The sequence below is a fragment of the Vigna radiata genome, chromosome 4 (genome assembly GCF_000741045.1).
Source record: "Vigna radiata var. radiata cultivar VC1973A chromosome 4, Vradiata_ver6, whole genome shotgun sequence".
Taxonomy (NCBI): Eukaryota; Viridiplantae; Streptophyta; class Magnoliopsida; order Fabales; family Fabaceae; genus Vigna; species Vigna radiata.
In genome coordinates this window covers 3,140,724-3,158,841 of record NC_028354.1, presented here as the reverse complement: position 1 = coordinate 3,158,841, position 18,118 = coordinate 3,140,724, and the positions used below count along the sequence as shown (strand labels likewise).

Here is an 18,118-nt window from a genome sequence, read left to right as displayed (position 1 = left end):
ATGATGTTTGCTCTGAAAGGGGTGGTTATAACTTGTAACTTGGAACCTCTGCAGTTGATAATGCTTTTTCCCTTTGGATTTTTCTATCTCAGTTAGTAAAAAACGGCACAGAAGCTTCCACTTTTGGTGAACCAAAGAAAGTTACAGAGAAAAAGACAAAGAAAATGGCACAAGTTATGGTTGACCACAGCTCAAATTAACCAAAGGTCTTAATCATTCAAATTAGAATTATAATTTTGAGATAAAAAGAAAATGGCCCCACTAATACAGCTGGTTAGCAACACAAAATTGAGAATCACATCGACTAGATTACGCCATTTAGGAGAAGGTTAATTGACATGACCTATAATAAGATTTTAATAAAGTCCCACGAAAATTCTTTGTGGGATGATGTGATGTGTGAATTATATAAAGCTTACAATAATAGACAAAGTGAAAAGGAATAATCATAATAGCAGCAGGTAGAGGAAAAACTCCTTTAATTAGCACTATATCTTACAATTGGTGCTGTAATAATAAGAATTTGCACCAAGAGAATACAGAATCGATCCTAAAGATTTTACAGTGAATAGTTGTAAGAAAAAAAAAATAATGAAAAGAACTGCCCCTGAAGATTAAAAATTAAAATCATGGCTAACATAAGGACAAAAGAGGGTTCTATTATACCTACTTATGATAATAATGGCTTAATAATTCAAGGGGTCGTTCAAATTAAATCTCTTCTTGTTGTGTACAGAAGCAGTTTTTCTATTCCTCCCAGCTTCAATTCAGGCGTAATGAATGGTGATATCAGAGCTTAAATTTCATAGGGGTACTTGATTTGAGCCTGCATTGGACAAGAAAAATTAACATAAACATCGATTTGATGATGGGCCTAATGAAAAGGATTTTCTGCTTTTGCTTTATCAGTTACCATTGAAACTCTGAGATTGTACTGGTGTTTTCCTATTTGCAGTTTGGCCAAATCCCATCTGAACAATGGTGTGGAGGTCACCTTCAGAGAATGCTATTGGATACTGGAAACAATTGGATAAGAAGAATTAGAAAAAGTGTAATGAGACTTTAAAATAAAATAAAGAAAGGAACTTTTTTGAAGAGAAACTAGAAAGAATTGATTACCTGAGAGGCACCTTCATTAAAGGCATTTAGGTGAGATAACTGCATGCCAAGGTTTTGGCACAAACCAGTATCCAATGGGTCCACTGAGGTGTGGGACACAGTTCCATTAGGAATGTTACTGTGGATTGCTGGGTTTTGTTGAGGGTGTTGCCCATAAAAGGCTGGTGCTGAGGAATCTAGTGGGAATATTGGCTGTGCCAAAGAATTATTTGATTGAAATATCTGAAATCACCAAAAAGCCAACAAATCCCAATTCAGGAAAAAGCAATAATTTTTTTAGTTAAAAAAGCACACCCATTTTCTAGAGCCCTGAAACTTACATCTTTCGAGATTAGACTCTCAATACTAAAATCCAGCTTGGTGTTAACAGAAGCCAACTTCATGGACAGAAACTGCAACACCAAAAAGTCATTCTTAATCAGCAAGAAATCTTTAACATTACTCTGCCCATTATCTGAGATGCTTATTGGCTAAGACTTGTTTGGTTTGGTTTACCTCAACTTGGCGCTGCAATGACTGGACATAGTTTATAATTTCATCAAGCATAAGTGCTTTACCTGTCACCTGCAACAAACAATTCATCACCAAATTAGTAAAGGAATGAATTCAAAACCAACCCAATTGTTTTTTGCATTTTGATTTAGCTTATCAGCACATGCACCTTATTGCAACCTGGGACAAGATCTTGGAGAAGCTTCATTCTTTCACTGATTTTCTCCCTCCGGACCTATTTCAAAATCAGTTTACACAATGTCAAAATAAAGGGCCACACATGCTTTCTGGCAGGGTCATTCAGAGAGAGAAAATGACTGATTCTTACTCTTTCTGCAAGACTGTGACTGTCAGTGGCTTGACCTCTTCTTGCTCTGACATGAATGTAATCCTTTGGAGGCTCTGGAGGTTTTGAGTTACTCTTGTTCTGTTTGTCATCATTTGTATTACTGGTTACCCCTTTGGACTCTTCCTCTGCCTTCACTTGGCCATTTTCATTGCCCTCACCTTCGTTAGCCTTGCTGCGCTTTGCATTTGAATCTTCACTGGCTTCAGCAGCCTGAAGTTAAAGACCCTTTGAGGTTAAGGAAATGAAGTGCCCCTTTGAATAATAAAAAAAAAAGTATAAAACTGAAAAATTTTAGCATGAAAATTACTTACCATAGGGGGGTTGGTGGGGGTTGAAGTTTCCTTGGCTTTTCCTTTGGATGGACCTTTTCTTTTTCTAGAATTCGCATATGGGGAAGGTTTCATCCCATTGTCCCCATTTGGAATTTGTTCCGAGATTGTTGATTCCTCTTGAGAATTGGCCACTTCCATTTGGTCTTGCAATGGAGAATTCTTGTTCTCCTGGGCACTCATTTGAGATCCAAGCACTTTGAGAGATGGACTACTTGAGACTCTGGGGAGCTTCCCATTTTCCACCAATGGAGAAGATCTGTGAGTCAACTCAGCATTGCTGGGGCCCAATTGGGTGGTCCTGCCATTGAAACTCCTACTTCCAAAGCAAGAAAACTTTGCAGCCCTCTCAGCAAAACCAGGATCAGTTGAGAATTCTGCCACACTGGAATTCAAACTGGGGGGCATGCCCTCTTTCACCAAGTGATTCATCATTGTGGGGATCTTGTTCAAGCTCAGCTTGGGAGGAGAACTCAAAGGGGTGCTGTAACATGAAGTGTTGGTGCTGTTATTGCCATTGATGTAGGAAGATGCAGGAAGCAAAGGCTGAGAATGAGGTGAGATCTCATCAGAGCCACCAGCACCAATGTTTCCCAATTTGCCAATCAACTCCCTGATGACAAAATTATCAGTTGACATGTTGGAATTGGAAGCTGCAGGAGAAGACACCATTGAACTGAGTGCAGAATCAAACTGAACAGCATGATCCGTTGACTTGTCCTCCCATGGCGGTGTGTAAAAGGAATCATGTGTCCTCTGAGTTGAGCAATTCAAAACTTGAACATCCATGGGAGAAGAGAGTGAATGCCAAGAAGGTGGACAAGGAGGTGGTGAAGGGTCAAAATGGAGCTGAGGAGCATTGAGGAAGAACTGGTTTTCCATGAAGGAAGAGATGAAATTAGAGGCCAAAAAAAGGATGAAGAATGTTGTGTGTGTTTGTCCCAAAGGCCTTTATGAATGAATGGATGAATTGATTACATGGAGTGATGAATTTGTGTGAAAAGGTAAATAAAAAGCAAAGGAAAGAAGGGAGGGTTGATGGGGATGGTGTGGGGGGGCCTAAATAGAGATCCAACGCAAGTTGAGTCCAACTTGTGTATGTTTGACCTTTTGTTTTCTTTCACTTGTTTATAATACTTTGCAACATTGGATGAGTAGCAGTGGTAGTCAGTAATGTGGTACTTTTTTTTTTATTTATTTATTTAATCTCTCTCTTGGCTTTGTCTGTGTTGTGTGTTGAACTGGAGTTGGAGAATATTACCCTTCCGTAAAAGACGGAGGAGTGTGTTTGGCGGGCCTTCGACGTCACAACACCCCTTTTCTTGAAATCTGCATTCTCTCTTCCAACAACACCATGCAAATGCAATGCATGCCATCAATCTTATTTTCCCACCATCTAAATATCAATATGCAATAAAACATTCAAACCAACCTTTTAATCTATTCCTCTTTTTTTAGTTTCAATATATACTTAATCACACCATCTTCATTATTAACAACTTTTTTTCCCAGTCTTCTTCTAATAATTCATCTTCTAATATACATTAATCTTTTTAATCTTTTATTGTTGAATGATGGGGTTTTTTCAAAAGGATTTACCGAAAACATTGTTTATAAATAAAACATCTAAAAACTTCTAAAACCGTCCTACATACCAAGTGATATTTCAAGCTTATTACTCTACCTATCAACATTATGTTTATCAATCCAATTCAACAAACATCTTTAGTAAAAAATTGGGTAATTTACAAAAAAGAAAAAAAAACATAGATACAATGACCTCATTGTCATAACATTCCTTGTTGTGTAGCTTTGTTAGTGTTTCTGCTTTGATTTTCTTCCTAACCCAATGGGAATGGATTACTAGTATTATGCATTGTCTTTGTCTTTTGTTCTTAGGGTTCTTGTAGCTCTCCAAGACCACAATCCCTTCCCAAAACCAATACTCTAGTTTTTTAGAGGATAAGATTTGAATTCAAACCCTAAATTTCTTATAATATGTTCCTATAAGGCTAAATTGTTTTCTTACATAAACAAGATTAAGTTAGTAGTCATTGTAAAAATAAATTGTCCAGAAAAATATGGAGTAACATGACTATCCTGAATGCTTTGATGGCTAATAAGAGCCTAAATGTTCATCCATTTTATATAACATTTAAGCATTGGACACCCCGTGGGAATATGAAAAAGTAACATTAGTTTGTTTATGCTTAATCCATAGTCGTGCATTCATCTATGTTATACAAAATATTTCTTCTACATCTACCTTCCATTGTCTAAATATCACCCTATTTCTATGGTTCCAAATTGCCCTAACTATTGCTACCCATATAGCCTTCCAAATTTTGTTGTTTCCCATTAAGTTGCAAAAGATGAAAGTGTTGGAAATGAGTTTTAGGTTGGTTGTGGTTCAGTAAGCATACACCTACCCATTATCACACATTAAACAAATTTTGTTTTGTTTCCCATTAAGTTCGTTGGGATAACATCATTAGGATCAATCATCGTATATGAGGTATTATTCATTTTGGAGTTTGAAACTTTTGTCAAGATTTTGTCCTTAAGAGAGCTTTCATTCTTTAAGCGGCGTTATTATTCTGATCTCAACTCTATTGAGATAATATCATTAGGGTCAATCACCACATTTGAGGTATTGTCTACTCTGGAGTCTAGAACTCCTTCATGATTTTATCCTTCAACAATGCATCATGGAGGGTTAACGGAGGAATGCATATTTAAATTGTCCTTGCTCGACTCTTCAATGATGTGAGACTATTGAATGTACCAAAACAAGCCTTCACAATTGAGGGCTAAAGGGAACGGGGGTTCATCTTTAGAACCTCGTTTCTCGTTAGGGTTAATCACCACATATGATGTATTGTCTACTTTTGAGCCTATAACTCCTTCAAGTTGTGTCCTTAAAAGACGTCTTGGAATATTGAAGGAGTAAGATGTATCCAATTTGTCATTGCTCTCAACTCCTAAACAATGTGGGAATATTGAGTGTATAAGAACAAGTCCCTCAATCGAGGGCTAAAGGAATGAGGTTTCATCTTTGGAACCTTGTTTATCGTTACGGTCAATCATCGCATTTGAGGTATTGTCTACTTTGGAACTTGAATCTCCTGTTATAGTTTTGTCTTTAAAAGGCATATCAAAGGGTTGAATGAGGAATGTGTATTTAAATTAGGAAAATGATACTTTGACACTTTATGGGTGACAAATTTTTTACACAAATGATGTGTCAGCTTCTCATTGGTTCACCTTTTTGAAAAAAAAAAGTTTAAATGACGTGGATTAGTCGAGAGCACGGGCAGAAAATGAAAGCAAACAATTTCCCAAATTCAAATTCATTTTCAGATTGCGAGAATGAAACCTAGAGAGAGAAACTCTCCCTCCCAACGACCAAAGCCCCTTCACGACTCCACCGTCGTTCGCCGTTGAACGGCCATCGGAGGTCCACCCAGAGTCAGCGCCGTCGATCATCTTCGTGTCTCTTCCCACCAATCACCTTCGCGTCTCTTCCCACCGATCATATTCGCGTCTCTTCCAGCGTCAGTCGTGCCGTTTCCACCGTCGCCGTCACCATCTCTTTAGTTACATGTAATGGCCATATATGGACTTTAAGTTCAAATCTAGTTTTCTCGATTTCCCTTTATCCACGTCGTCCCTAATTTTATTTTTATTTTACAGGGTTTCTTTCAATCTTGCATTTTTTTACACTTTCTTACATATATCCAGTTGATTATTATTACATTATATGCAGGTCTTATTCTCTGGAACCAAATGAGGCGACACTTGGGTTAGAAATAAAAGGCCCTAGAATAAAAGGCCCCAAATGTGTATATTACGTATGATGTTGATGTACAAACATTTATTTTTTGGAATTAATTACAAGTTAATTGGATTGTATGGAAGTGGTTTAATTACATTCATTTCTAGTTTATGTTTATTCCTTTATTTGTATTCCAAGCCTGTTTTGTAAAACTGATTCTGTAGTAATAGATTTGGAAGCAAAGTGCAAATAAGTGGGTAGTTCAGGCAAACTTTCAGCACAGGGGTGTCAACTTTGAAACTGGCCTTGTTATTTAATTGAACAAACTTTTCTTAACACCTATTGGAATTATTGGATACAGAAGTACATGGTCATTGATGATCACGAGTATATAGATGGATGTACATGGCGAAGAGAGAATTATTGTTAGCACTCAATGTGTAGTAATAGACCTAGGAGCAATGGGCAAATAAGTAGGTAGTTTAAGCTAACTTAGCACGAGGAGGACATCTTTGAATCTGCCACTTCTTTTTAACTCCACAGTTTAATACTAACCAATTATATTGAATAAAAATCATTAATTATCATTTAAGAACAAATTTATATCCAAGTCCATCCCCAAGGAAATGCTTTTCTTTAAAGTAATGGTGCAGAAAGGAAAGTGGTAGCCATGGGCAAATAAATGGGTAGTTTAGAGTAACTTTTAGCACGAGAAGGGCACCTTTGAACCTTCCACTTGTTTTGAACTCCACAGTTTATGGTTAGCCAATTATTTTGAATAAAATTCAATAATTATCATTTAAGAACACATTTATATCCAAGTTCATCCCCAAGGAAACGTTTTACTTTAAACTGATGGTGCAGAAACGAAAGTGGTAGCAATGTTCAAATAAGTGGGTAGTTTAGGCTACCTTTTAGCAAGAGGAAGGCTTCTTTGAACCTGCCACTTCCTTTAAACTCCACAGTTTATTGTTAACCAATTATATTGAATAAAATTCATTAATTATCATTCAAGAACACATTTATACCCAAGTCCATCCCCAAGGAAACGTTTTACTTTAAAGTCATGGTGCAGAAACGAAAGTGGTAGCAATGTTCAAATAAGTGGATAGTTTAGGCTAACTTTTTGCACGAAGAGGGCGTCTTTAATCTGGCACTTCATTTGAACTGCATATATTTAGTGAAAAATGAATACTTTGTAAATAGCACCTTAAACACACATTAGGAAATACAAATGTTCGACATTGCGCAACAAAGATCATAGACAAATAATGCTCATTGTTGTATTGAACCGTGTCAAAATGATTATCAATTCTAACACAATCGTCATTCTTATGTTCAAATTACATTAGTAATAAATGTTAACAAAACATTTGTTTCCATCAATTCTAATACATCAATCGTAAATATTGGCTTTTCGTTAAATCATCATTCTAATACATCAAATCTAATACATCAATCGTAAATATGTTCAAATTACATTTTTTGCTTCACATTAAAGCATTCGTTGCGCCCAATCCAACGGATGACCATCTCCTTCAACAATGGAGTGCATAAGTCTATTGGCTTGTCCATATTAACGCACCACTTGAATGGAGTTTGCCGAATCCGAATCTGATGAATTTCTCTTAGTTTAGAATTAATTTCCACAATGACTTTGGTATCACACCATGCCTGCAATCGAACCTGCATATTATTTCCAACAAATACAATCATTAACCTACACTATTGAAACCATCAATTACATTTCGAATACATCAAATTTACTTACATTGGTACCACCTTTTTCTTTGTTCAAATNCATCACTGTAAAATGTAGGCACCTAAAATGATCATACCAAAATCAATGATTGATACTGAAAAAGGGCATAATGTATATACATGTTCTGATTTCTTCAAGCCAAAACAAGAGTTTATTCAAGACTAGAAAAGAGAATTTGCAGGAGTTTTACTATTAGATGTCTAGGCTTTTACTACAATGTAAAGCACATTTACATATATAAACAGTGCTTCCTGATTCAAATTGCACACAAATATGAGCTCAAAATGTGTGGTTTAACTATTGAAAATGCACACAAGTTGTTCTAGTACAATGTAAACTGTCACAGCAACTCTGTTTGACTAAAATGAACTTATTAAGCTTTCATTTGATTCAAAAAGGGAAATTGAACTAATAATAATAATAAAGAGAACAAAAAATTCAAGTGACCCACTTGTAGTGAGACCTTCACCACTTTTAAATGAAATTTCAATAGATCCCAAATGAAATCACCATGAAGACATAGCTTGAATGAAATAACACTAAGAATACAAATAAAGATTGCACCATACAGCTAAAAACAGTGTCTCAATTGGGTGTTCCAATGATTTCATGATTACAATTCCATAGAACTAATCAGCGCACAAACCAACAATATAAACACCAATCCAAATCTTAACGCTAAACTAGTAAGGTATTACAGAATGTCCCCATTTGAAATGTTTAATTGGCACTTAAGAGGCCAAAAACTAATATAAGCAAGCAACAAGGATACTGAATCAAGTAGGGACTCAAATGGATACTAGGGAAAGTGTTATATCAGATTTAGAAAGCAAGAAAAGGTTGCAACAATAAAATGCAGAAACTAGTGTTTTAAATCAATTTTCACGTGCAAATTGGACTTTTATATTAGCTTTTTTTTTTTTTTAAAGTCTGGACATATTCTACTTTACACACGGTGAAAGAAAGATAAAATAGAATAAACGTAAGTAATAACAAGAGATATAGAAAAAATATATATTCAATGGTAAGTACTTATCTATTTGTCCCAAGTAAAAAATCTTTATTATATGGTAAGTAGTTATCTATTTGTCCCAAGTAAAAATAAGAATAAGATATTGGTATGTTATTCTAATCACTTTTAAGTACATAGAAAATTACATCAATCATTTCTCACGGAGACAAACATAATTATTTAAGGTTACTTCAAAATTTTAAAAAAGTTGGAAGTAAAGATATATGAATACCTTTGTGCATTATACATTCTATTATTAATACCTATTATTTTCTCAAATATATATCCCCGTTTACTGTGGATCTGAATATAAAGAAAAAATAAATTTAATTTAATGACTATAAATGTTTAGGAGAAAAAAAAAAACATATAACCCTCTAAACTTTACTCCTTTTACGACTTTAGGGGAATTAAACGTTTTTTCCTTTTTTTCCAGTAAAACAGCTAATAAAAACTTCCAAAAACTCTTCTTTACTCCTTTTAAGTCTGGACATATTTGCATCATGATAGCCATTCCAGATTTCAATTTCTTATAACAGTTATGCACTCAATCATCTTTTATACTATGATTCTTACTTCATTCACCTTTTCTTTTTCTTTATTCTTCTTTATTGGACCTAATCATGTTCCTTCTTTTATGTCTTTTGAAAAGTCAAAGCACTCAATATTTTAGTTAACCAATTTCAACTAATGCTAGATTTTATGTGCCATAACAACCATAAATTCACCATCTTTCAAAACAAGGGATTAAAAAAGTCCTACAACTCTATTCTTTTTTATCTGTGTCGAGTAATCTTTTGAAGTTTTACAAGTATATTCTTTAACATCGTAACTTTTCAAATTCACTTTTGATGAAAAAATCACATTCTAAAACTTCAAATGATGCAAAAGCAAGTATCAGTTCCTTCAAATAGATTCACATCCAGCAAAAAAAGATAAAAGTCCTAAGTCAGAATAAAATGAAGTAAACAATATTCAGAATAAAGTTAATATATCTCTGTCAAGTTCTGCATGATTCATGATATCCATTTTGGGTATGTGTCAAAGGGTGTTTCTTTTTTCATAGTACAATACCTATAATCTTTTTCTCATATTTTCTCACTCTCAGTAAGTAAAAAATACATTAAATATCCGAGAAATATAAAATGTTCTTGACAGTTTCTTTTTCATTTAAAAGGTAGCATAAATGTGTAAAAATGTGGAAAGAAGATTGACTTGAGCTATTATAGTGCTGCCTGATTCAAATTGCACACAAATATGAGCTCAAAAAGGGTGGTTTGACTATAAAATGCACACAAGCTGTCCTAGCACAATGTAAACTGTCACAAAGACTTTGTTTGACTAAAATGAACTTGTTTAGAAAACAAGAAAAGGTTGCAAAGGTAACAGCAATAAAATGCAGAAAAATGGTGTTTTAAATCAATTCTCACGTGTAAATTGGCCTTATATATTAGCTATTTTTGTATTTTTAATTTTGGACATATTTCCATCATAACCATTTCAGCAAGTTTAGTTATGCTTGTTATAATCATTCAGAGTCAATTCTTTGAATGCAATAAATTCTTATTAATAATTTCCTAAGGACCTCAACATTATGCTGTTATAATTTCCTCACAATTCCAAATTAAATCATCAACAGTTAACAACATCAATATTGCTTTCAAATTTCCATGATCAACAGATCTCACACTTGATCACAAAGCAAGCCAGTACAAGCAAACATTCCCATATATTCAAAACAATTACTAAAAACTAAAGAGAAAAACCTTAAATACCTTTCAGAAAGCAACGGTAAGACTGTGGAATGAGAAAGCAAGGCAAGTCGGCGGAAGGAGACAACACGGAGGGAACGACGGCCACGACGGCCTGACCGTTATCGACAACGGCGTTGACAGAGCCTCTGGGTCGTCAACGGTGCAAACAGGACGGGGGACGAGACGCGAAGATGATCGGTGGGAAGAGCCGCGAAGATGATCGGCGCCGGTGGCCGTTGAACGGCGAACGACGGTGGCAAGGGGGACAACTGACGCTGGAAGGGAGACTTTCTCTCACTAGGGTTTGTTTCTCACATTCTGAAAATGAAATTTGAATTTCAGAAAATGTTTGCTTCCATTTTCTGCCCGTGCCCTCAACTAATCCACGTCATTTAAATTTTTTTTTTTCAAAAAGGTGAACGAATACGAAGCTGACACGTCATTGGTGTAACAAATTTGTCACCGTACAGGAGTCAAAGTATCATTTTCCTTTAAATTATCATTGGTCTCTACTCCTAAGCAAAATGAGACTACTAGAGTATTATTGCATCTAGGGTTTTGTTCACTTAGAGCTCGAAACTTTTCATGATTTTGTCTTTAAAAAGTGCATCAGATAATTGAAGAATGAAATTGTATTTATTACTCTTGACCTCAACTTTTAAGCAATGTTAGACCATTAAGAGTATCAAGATAAGTCTTTAATCGAGGGTTAAGAAAGTTTTCATTCCCACAAACATCATGAATGTTTAAATTAACACTAAATTAATGTTAATTTAAAAAATATATATTATAAATAAATAAGGTTAATATCCGTTTAAAAAATTAAAAATTTGAATATTTAAGAATGGTTATTATTATGTTGTTTTACAAACTATAATAATGGATATGATAAGAGAATATTGAGAAAAAAAATTAAAAACATTTCAGCAACTTAAAACAAAATAAATATTTCGAAGGATTTAAACAATATTATTTAATTTATTATGTATTGAATTTAAATCCTGGGTATCTTGTCGTGGTGAATAAAGATCAAAGAGAAAGGTGTGACCCTCATTTCACTAAAAGTTGTAGATATGTTATGGAAATATTTATTGCTGAAGACATGAAAGTAAGAGTTATCTATATTGAGAAATAAATAGGAAGAACAAGAAAGTAATGCATCTCTCCAAAAGTAAAAGCAACACAACAAAATAATATTATATTATAGAAACTAAAAAGTTGAATGTGTTATTATATTTATAAAAATTAAAAAACATTCAAACATTGCAGTTGTCGTGTTGAGAGGTCAAAAATTTAAACCTAGAGCAAATGCATGAGAGATAGCATTTTTTTAAAGTTAAATCTTAAACATAGAAATTTAGTCATCGTTTGAAAGTTACGAAATATATCAAAGCGTGGAAAATAAACAACACATGAGCGTGGAATAACAAAGAAAACAGAGGATGTGACAAAATGTGGAAATTAATTAACCATCCTATCGATATGTAAATTGTGATAGATGTTACTGTAATAAAATATTTACATTTTTACAACTTCATTAAATAATTATCAGGGCGAATATATACATATATATTATGATAAATGATTAGATTTTTTTGTCTTTAATCAATTTTTATATCTAATAATTTTTTGTCTAACTAATTTAGTGTGTATGTTTTTATAGATGTAAAAGTGAATATTAATTTTTATATTTGATTTGTAGTTTTGCTTGAATGAATTATATTTGTTTGAAAATTTTTATTAAAATTAATTCGAATTGTACATATGAGATGATGTATTAATTAATTGAGTATTATTCATCATATTGTTTCAGTTATAATTTAAATAGTAAAGATTAAGATATTAAGTAGTAAAAAGTTGAAAGAGAATTCTTATACATTATGATATGGGTAGATATATGAAACATGTGTTATAATAAACTTATCCTACTTCATTATTTTTTACTTTGATTCAATCATACGTTAGTTTCTAGTAAATTTTTTAAAAGTTGCTAGTCAATATTTCATATGTTAAAATGTATAGATTTTGTTATATGATTATTTTATGTTTGTGTTTGATTGAAATTAAATTATTCATGGATTGAAAATGAATTTGTGTTAAACGATATTTTAAAATAGCTAATATTATGTACAATTATATATAAAAACCTTTTTTAGATTATATAATGTGTTATGTTTTTTTATAAGGTGTTACATGTTTTAAGTACTTTATTTGACGTAGACCAACCTTCATAGAAGAACATAAAATAATACTTTTAACTTAAATTGAATGAATTGTTTTGCATGACAAAATATATAAAGATGTATTATTCATTTTTATTTTCTATTAAATAAAATTTTTAGAAAAAGCTACATTATTTTTATATTTGAGAAACATCATACTAACTGATAAATAAATATACTCCCTTGTCCTTACCTATATTCTTCAGAACAAGAATTCAACTATACATTACAACACTACTATAAAAGCATAAGAAAAGCCAAACACTGGCTCAAAGTGTCTTAGACTTGGGGAGAGAAACACCATGGACTTAGAATCCATTATATAGTTACTAACATTCATTCCCTTGTGTGTCCTAAAAGATGTGGGATTTTACAAGATGCATATTTTCATCATATTCAACAAACTCTACCGTGATTAAAATAGGCACATCTTCATTGCCAACACCAACAATTATACTCCATCATAAGAGAGTATCCTCACTTGGAATTAAACCATCCCAAGAATTTCCATACACCTTACATCAACGCTAACCAATGCACATGCATAATCTCCATACACCTTGCATTAATGTTAGCCAATGCCCATGTAAAATTACTACTAAAAAATCTCCTTCTAACATTCACAATCTGCCCAACCACATGGTGCCACGTGTCATAGTCCTCCAATTTCAAGTCTGACCAATCAAGAGATGTTAATGTCACAATCCTTCACTCATAGATCTGATCAACCAAGAATTTCCACGTTACCATCTTCTTTCTCAAACAAATATAAAAATACAACCATCATCTTCATCTTCTTCACACAGTCACAGTCGAACATCGTTATCCACGACACCCTTATCAGAGATGTAATGCCACGTGAAATGAGCATCATTGATCTCCTTTCAGATCCAAATTTATGAACACCTTTAGAGATCCTTAAAGCATGATGCAGATCTATCTACCTCATAATTGTGCACCGTCGTAAGTCCTTTGTGCATTCACCATGTAGCCACTGTGTAGTTGTTGGGGCACCACCATCACGCTACCTCGCCAACGACAAACTAGTAGTTCCACCATCAATTATCTCACACAAACCAAATTGCTCCTCCTTGCACGCACGTCGAATATCAATGCACCATTGTCGTCAACTAACGTGTGTCACCAAAAAAACCCAACACATTGTTGTAGCTCCACTTCCGTAGAAGCATATTGCACCTTATTAGACTGGATCACATTTCACCACGCAGATCTACCACTAACCACCCTAAGCACTTGTCGAAGCATATCCACTTCTTACGACACTCCATCTCACTAAAAAACGAAGATGCCAACCACACCACAGACCCACCTCCAAAAGTTGTTGAAAACGCACACAAAAAGTACTACAACAACCATCGATACATATCACACACCACACTAACCCAGATCCACAAGCTACTATGCATGAATAACCATAATAGATTGTAAACATGAAATGTATGTCTAGGAAATTTGTTATGCACTGGTGTGACTGATATATGCAATTTAGAAGTATTGATTGGGAATCAAGGTGTGTGTTTTCTGGTCTATGAACTTTGTACTGGTGTATGTATGAAATAGAAACTGATATGAACCTGTATCTAATGTGGGAATTAAGTGTTGGAGGTTGTGACTTCAAGATAAGTAGTCAAGTCTATTAGGAAAACAATTTGGTTAAGTATAATGGTAGAGTCAAAATTTACGGAACTAGGCTAGTGATGTTTAGAGTCAGGTCTAGGTTATTAAATTCTCTTATTTAAGGCATTTAGAACTTAGTAGAAGCCTCAAAATAACCAAGAACAGTTTTCAAATGGTAAATTCAAAATTGAACCTCTAAACAATTAAAATTTGAAGTTTTAGATCATAATTTGATGTCTAACCACTAGGGATTGATGTTAGGAAGGTTTGTAAACATTTAGACAAGTTCAATTCATCGTATAGATCAATTTGGGAGTGTTAGAAACTCATCAAAGTGTCTCAGATGCGCTATAATCAGGTTGTTGTAAAAAACTGATAAGAATAATCGATTATCAAGATAATCGATTATTCTAGTCAGAATGTCATGTTTTCTTCAAAGTTCACGTAAATAATCGATTATCATATGTAATAATCGATTATTGTTGTTAGGAAATCATCCATGACAGTTTTTGGTGGTTTTCGGGGTTCCGGGTATCATTTTTGGACCTTTCTGAAACTGTTGGTGATTGTTTAAGAGTCATTTTCTTTATCTAAGTATGATTTCACGGGGTTTTATGTTGTTTGGTGGTTCTTCTGGGCCTGTTAGTGTTGGTAATGTACGTGGAATGAATTCAATGTAAATAGTTTCAAAGTAAGATCTCTAGGTGAAATCATTGTAGTGTTTAGAATGAATATAGAAAGCTCAGTCTTGGGAGTTATCCTAACACTCTAATGACTTTTTCAATCTCACTTAGAGAAGAATTAGTCATGTGGTGAGAGTAGTAGGAGGTCCTAGTCTTAGGTGCTTCCGATATAACCCAAGGCGAGTGATAACGGACTTACACTTGTGTGTGTGGTAGGGTTTAACCCATAGCAATGGCTTTGCAAAGTAGTAGAGGCCACCACAAGTGCACAACCCGTCATAGCTCGATATTCATTCTAAGTCTGGACGAGTCTTGTCTAGTTATGACCTGTTAGTGTACTACTTACTTACTTGTATGAGTATCATTGCATATGTTAGATTATATTGCATTAATATGTATGTTTTTTTGAGAATTTAGCTTACCCTTGCATGTTTGGTTGTGTTTTGTATGTTTGTCTTCTTTCTTTTGCAATGATCATCCAAATTGGATGTGAACAGAGGCAGATGATGTCCCTTTGGAGCAAGATCTAGAGAGCGAGGACACTGCACCTAGTTCTTAGGATTACTATTTTCTATTTGCTTTATTTTGAAGAACTTTCCTATAGATTAGCTTAATACTTATAAATCTTTTGAAGCATTTTAGTTATCATTTATTTTGAAATACTTTATAATAGGAAAAAGTTTAAGTTTAGAATTCATTTTGGGATGACTGTAAACGTATAATTCTAATTACATCTTCTTAGTTGCTCTCTTTTATTATAATGATTGTCATTCTATATTATGTATTTTCATATAATTTCGGATGTCACATTATGGTATCAGAGCCTAGCCTCTCCCAATACGGTGTGGTTCGAGGACGAACCAAGCGGAAGCTGATGAGCATGTGACACTTGGGCACTGACGAGGGTGGGGAGTGATCGCCGGTGCAAGAGGCACGGACAAGGAGCGGCTCTTGGCAAGCTTCCAGTGGAAGGGGCACATAGACGAATCAAACATACACCGGAATGAGAGGGATCTAAAGACTGTATAGGTATGAGACTATGCGGTTGAAGGATAACTTAAAGGAATTAATTTGGCTACTCATATCAACAAATGCATTTGCTTTTTGGTAGCCTAACCCATAAGAACTCCATGATTAAGCGTGCTTAGCCTGGAGTAATTTGGGATGGGTGACCTTCTGGAAAGTTTTCTCGAAAAGTGTGCGAGTGAGGACAAAGAACACAAGAAAACCTTGTGTTGATGCGTGGGAGCAATCAACGGTCCTTGTAAGTTATATATATATATATATATATATATATATATATATATATATATATATATATTATTTAATTTTTTTCGATTGTCCTGTATTTTAACTTGTATTATTCTTTATTTTAATATAGTATTCAATCATAGCTTGTAGAAACTACAATCATAAATTAAGATAAGGTAACATATTTAAAAGAATATAAGTACAATATAAGTTTAAATTCTACATACTTATGTGTTGATTTGGATTAGATTCTATAATTGTCAAATGATCTTTTAATCATACATACTAATACATTTTAGGACATGAGTCCTCATATGACATGGTTAATTACGTATAACCTGGTTGAAATGGTTCTCTTTTACATCAATCAAGGTTATAGGAATTTCCATTAACTTTCACAACCTAAATATTTTTCTGTGACTTCGAATATTTAGTAGAGTCTGAATTATATGACATGGTTAATTCCATATAACTTGGTTGAAATGATTCTCTTTCACACCAATCAAGGTTATAAGAACATTCATCGACTTTTACTACAAAAATATCTTTCTCTATGTGACTCTGAATATTTAGTAGAGTCTAGATAACCTTGTCAAGGAATCCATATCCAATACACTTCTTAAAACACACATCATAACATTTCCTTCTTGGAAGCACTACATATCATGTGCATATTCAGTAACAAACTTAGTAGGTTATGACCACTTCCCTAACTCTACACAATCTCCACACTAGTGAAAATTAAAGATTTTATGCCTATATTTTACATTAGTTTCTTCAAAATTGCTGTAATTACGGAGGCAGTGGCATTTTTGCAATATTGTGAACACATATTACATCAATTAACCAGAGAACTGATGTAATATTGGAGAGCTAGAGGCTATTACATTGGATATAAGTAGGAACTGATTTAATTGAGTTTATTTATTTTATCTTCCTCCTTTCGCTTTCACTTTAATTTTCATAACTGAAACCCTCTCCTTGGAACACACACCTCTTGCATTAGCACTTTTGTTCTCCATTGTGGTGCCTTTCAGTTTACTTATTCTTTGTTGCCTAAGCTTGCACTAGTGTGGGAGCCCCTTGTCGCTATTAAAGTTTTATTATTCCTTCATATTTCATCATTCATCGTTGTAGTTTGGGGGTGTCGTAGCCAATTTCTTTTGTTCCCCGTCAAGCTTGGTGGTCGTATTGATTATTTTAGAATCAATTCCAGCAAGTGTACTTAGTACGTTTGTAGTATCGAAACAAGTGTCATATCCATATTGTTTAAGATAACCCAATATTCAAACCTATATTGGATTCAATGAAACAGTGTTTATGTAGTTGAACTGAATACAAAAACAAAGCTAATTAAGATTTAAGAAATATAATGATAAAAACGTGTTGAGATTGGATTCATCTCCTCTTCTTCTACTACACTAATATTGATCTTATATATTTAAATGTAAACCATTCAATGTCTTATAAGTTCTTTACGATAATTCTAGATCCATTCCTGGCATCTCACTAGTAAAAAAATGAGTTTTTACCGCGCACATTATGCCACGGTTCACCAGAAACCGCAACATAATACTGTGCGGTGGCATTTTTGAAAATAAATCTAACATATAGGCCACGGTTCACAGGGGAACCGCGGCCTATTCCCCAGTCAATTTTCTGCCTTTGACGCCACGTCAGAAAAATAATAAATTGCTGAGGGAATAGGTGGTGGTTCTATGAGCAACCACGA

General features: G+C 34.0%; 1 protein-coding gene across 1 annotated transcript; it reads right to left on the bottom strand.

Moving 5' to 3' along the window:
* Positions 1 to 283: 283 nt before the first annotated feature.
* Positions 284 to 3,230, bottom strand: LOC106758185 (transcription factor bHLH62). Its single transcript, XM_014641129.2, has 8 exons — positions 2,272 to 3,230; positions 1,940 to 2,170; positions 1,781 to 1,846; positions 1,615 to 1,683; positions 1,440 to 1,511; positions 1,120 to 1,341; positions 914 to 1,016; positions 284 to 826 (listed from the first exon to the last, which is right to left on the bottom strand). Exons 1-8 carry the CDS (start codon positions 3,169 to 3,171, stop codon positions 804 to 806), a joined length of 1,686 nt encoding a protein of 561 aa, XP_014496615.1. The 5' UTR covers positions 3,172 to 3,230; the 3' UTR covers positions 284 to 803.
* Between the last annotated feature and the right edge of the window lie 14,888 nt (positions 3,231 to 18,118).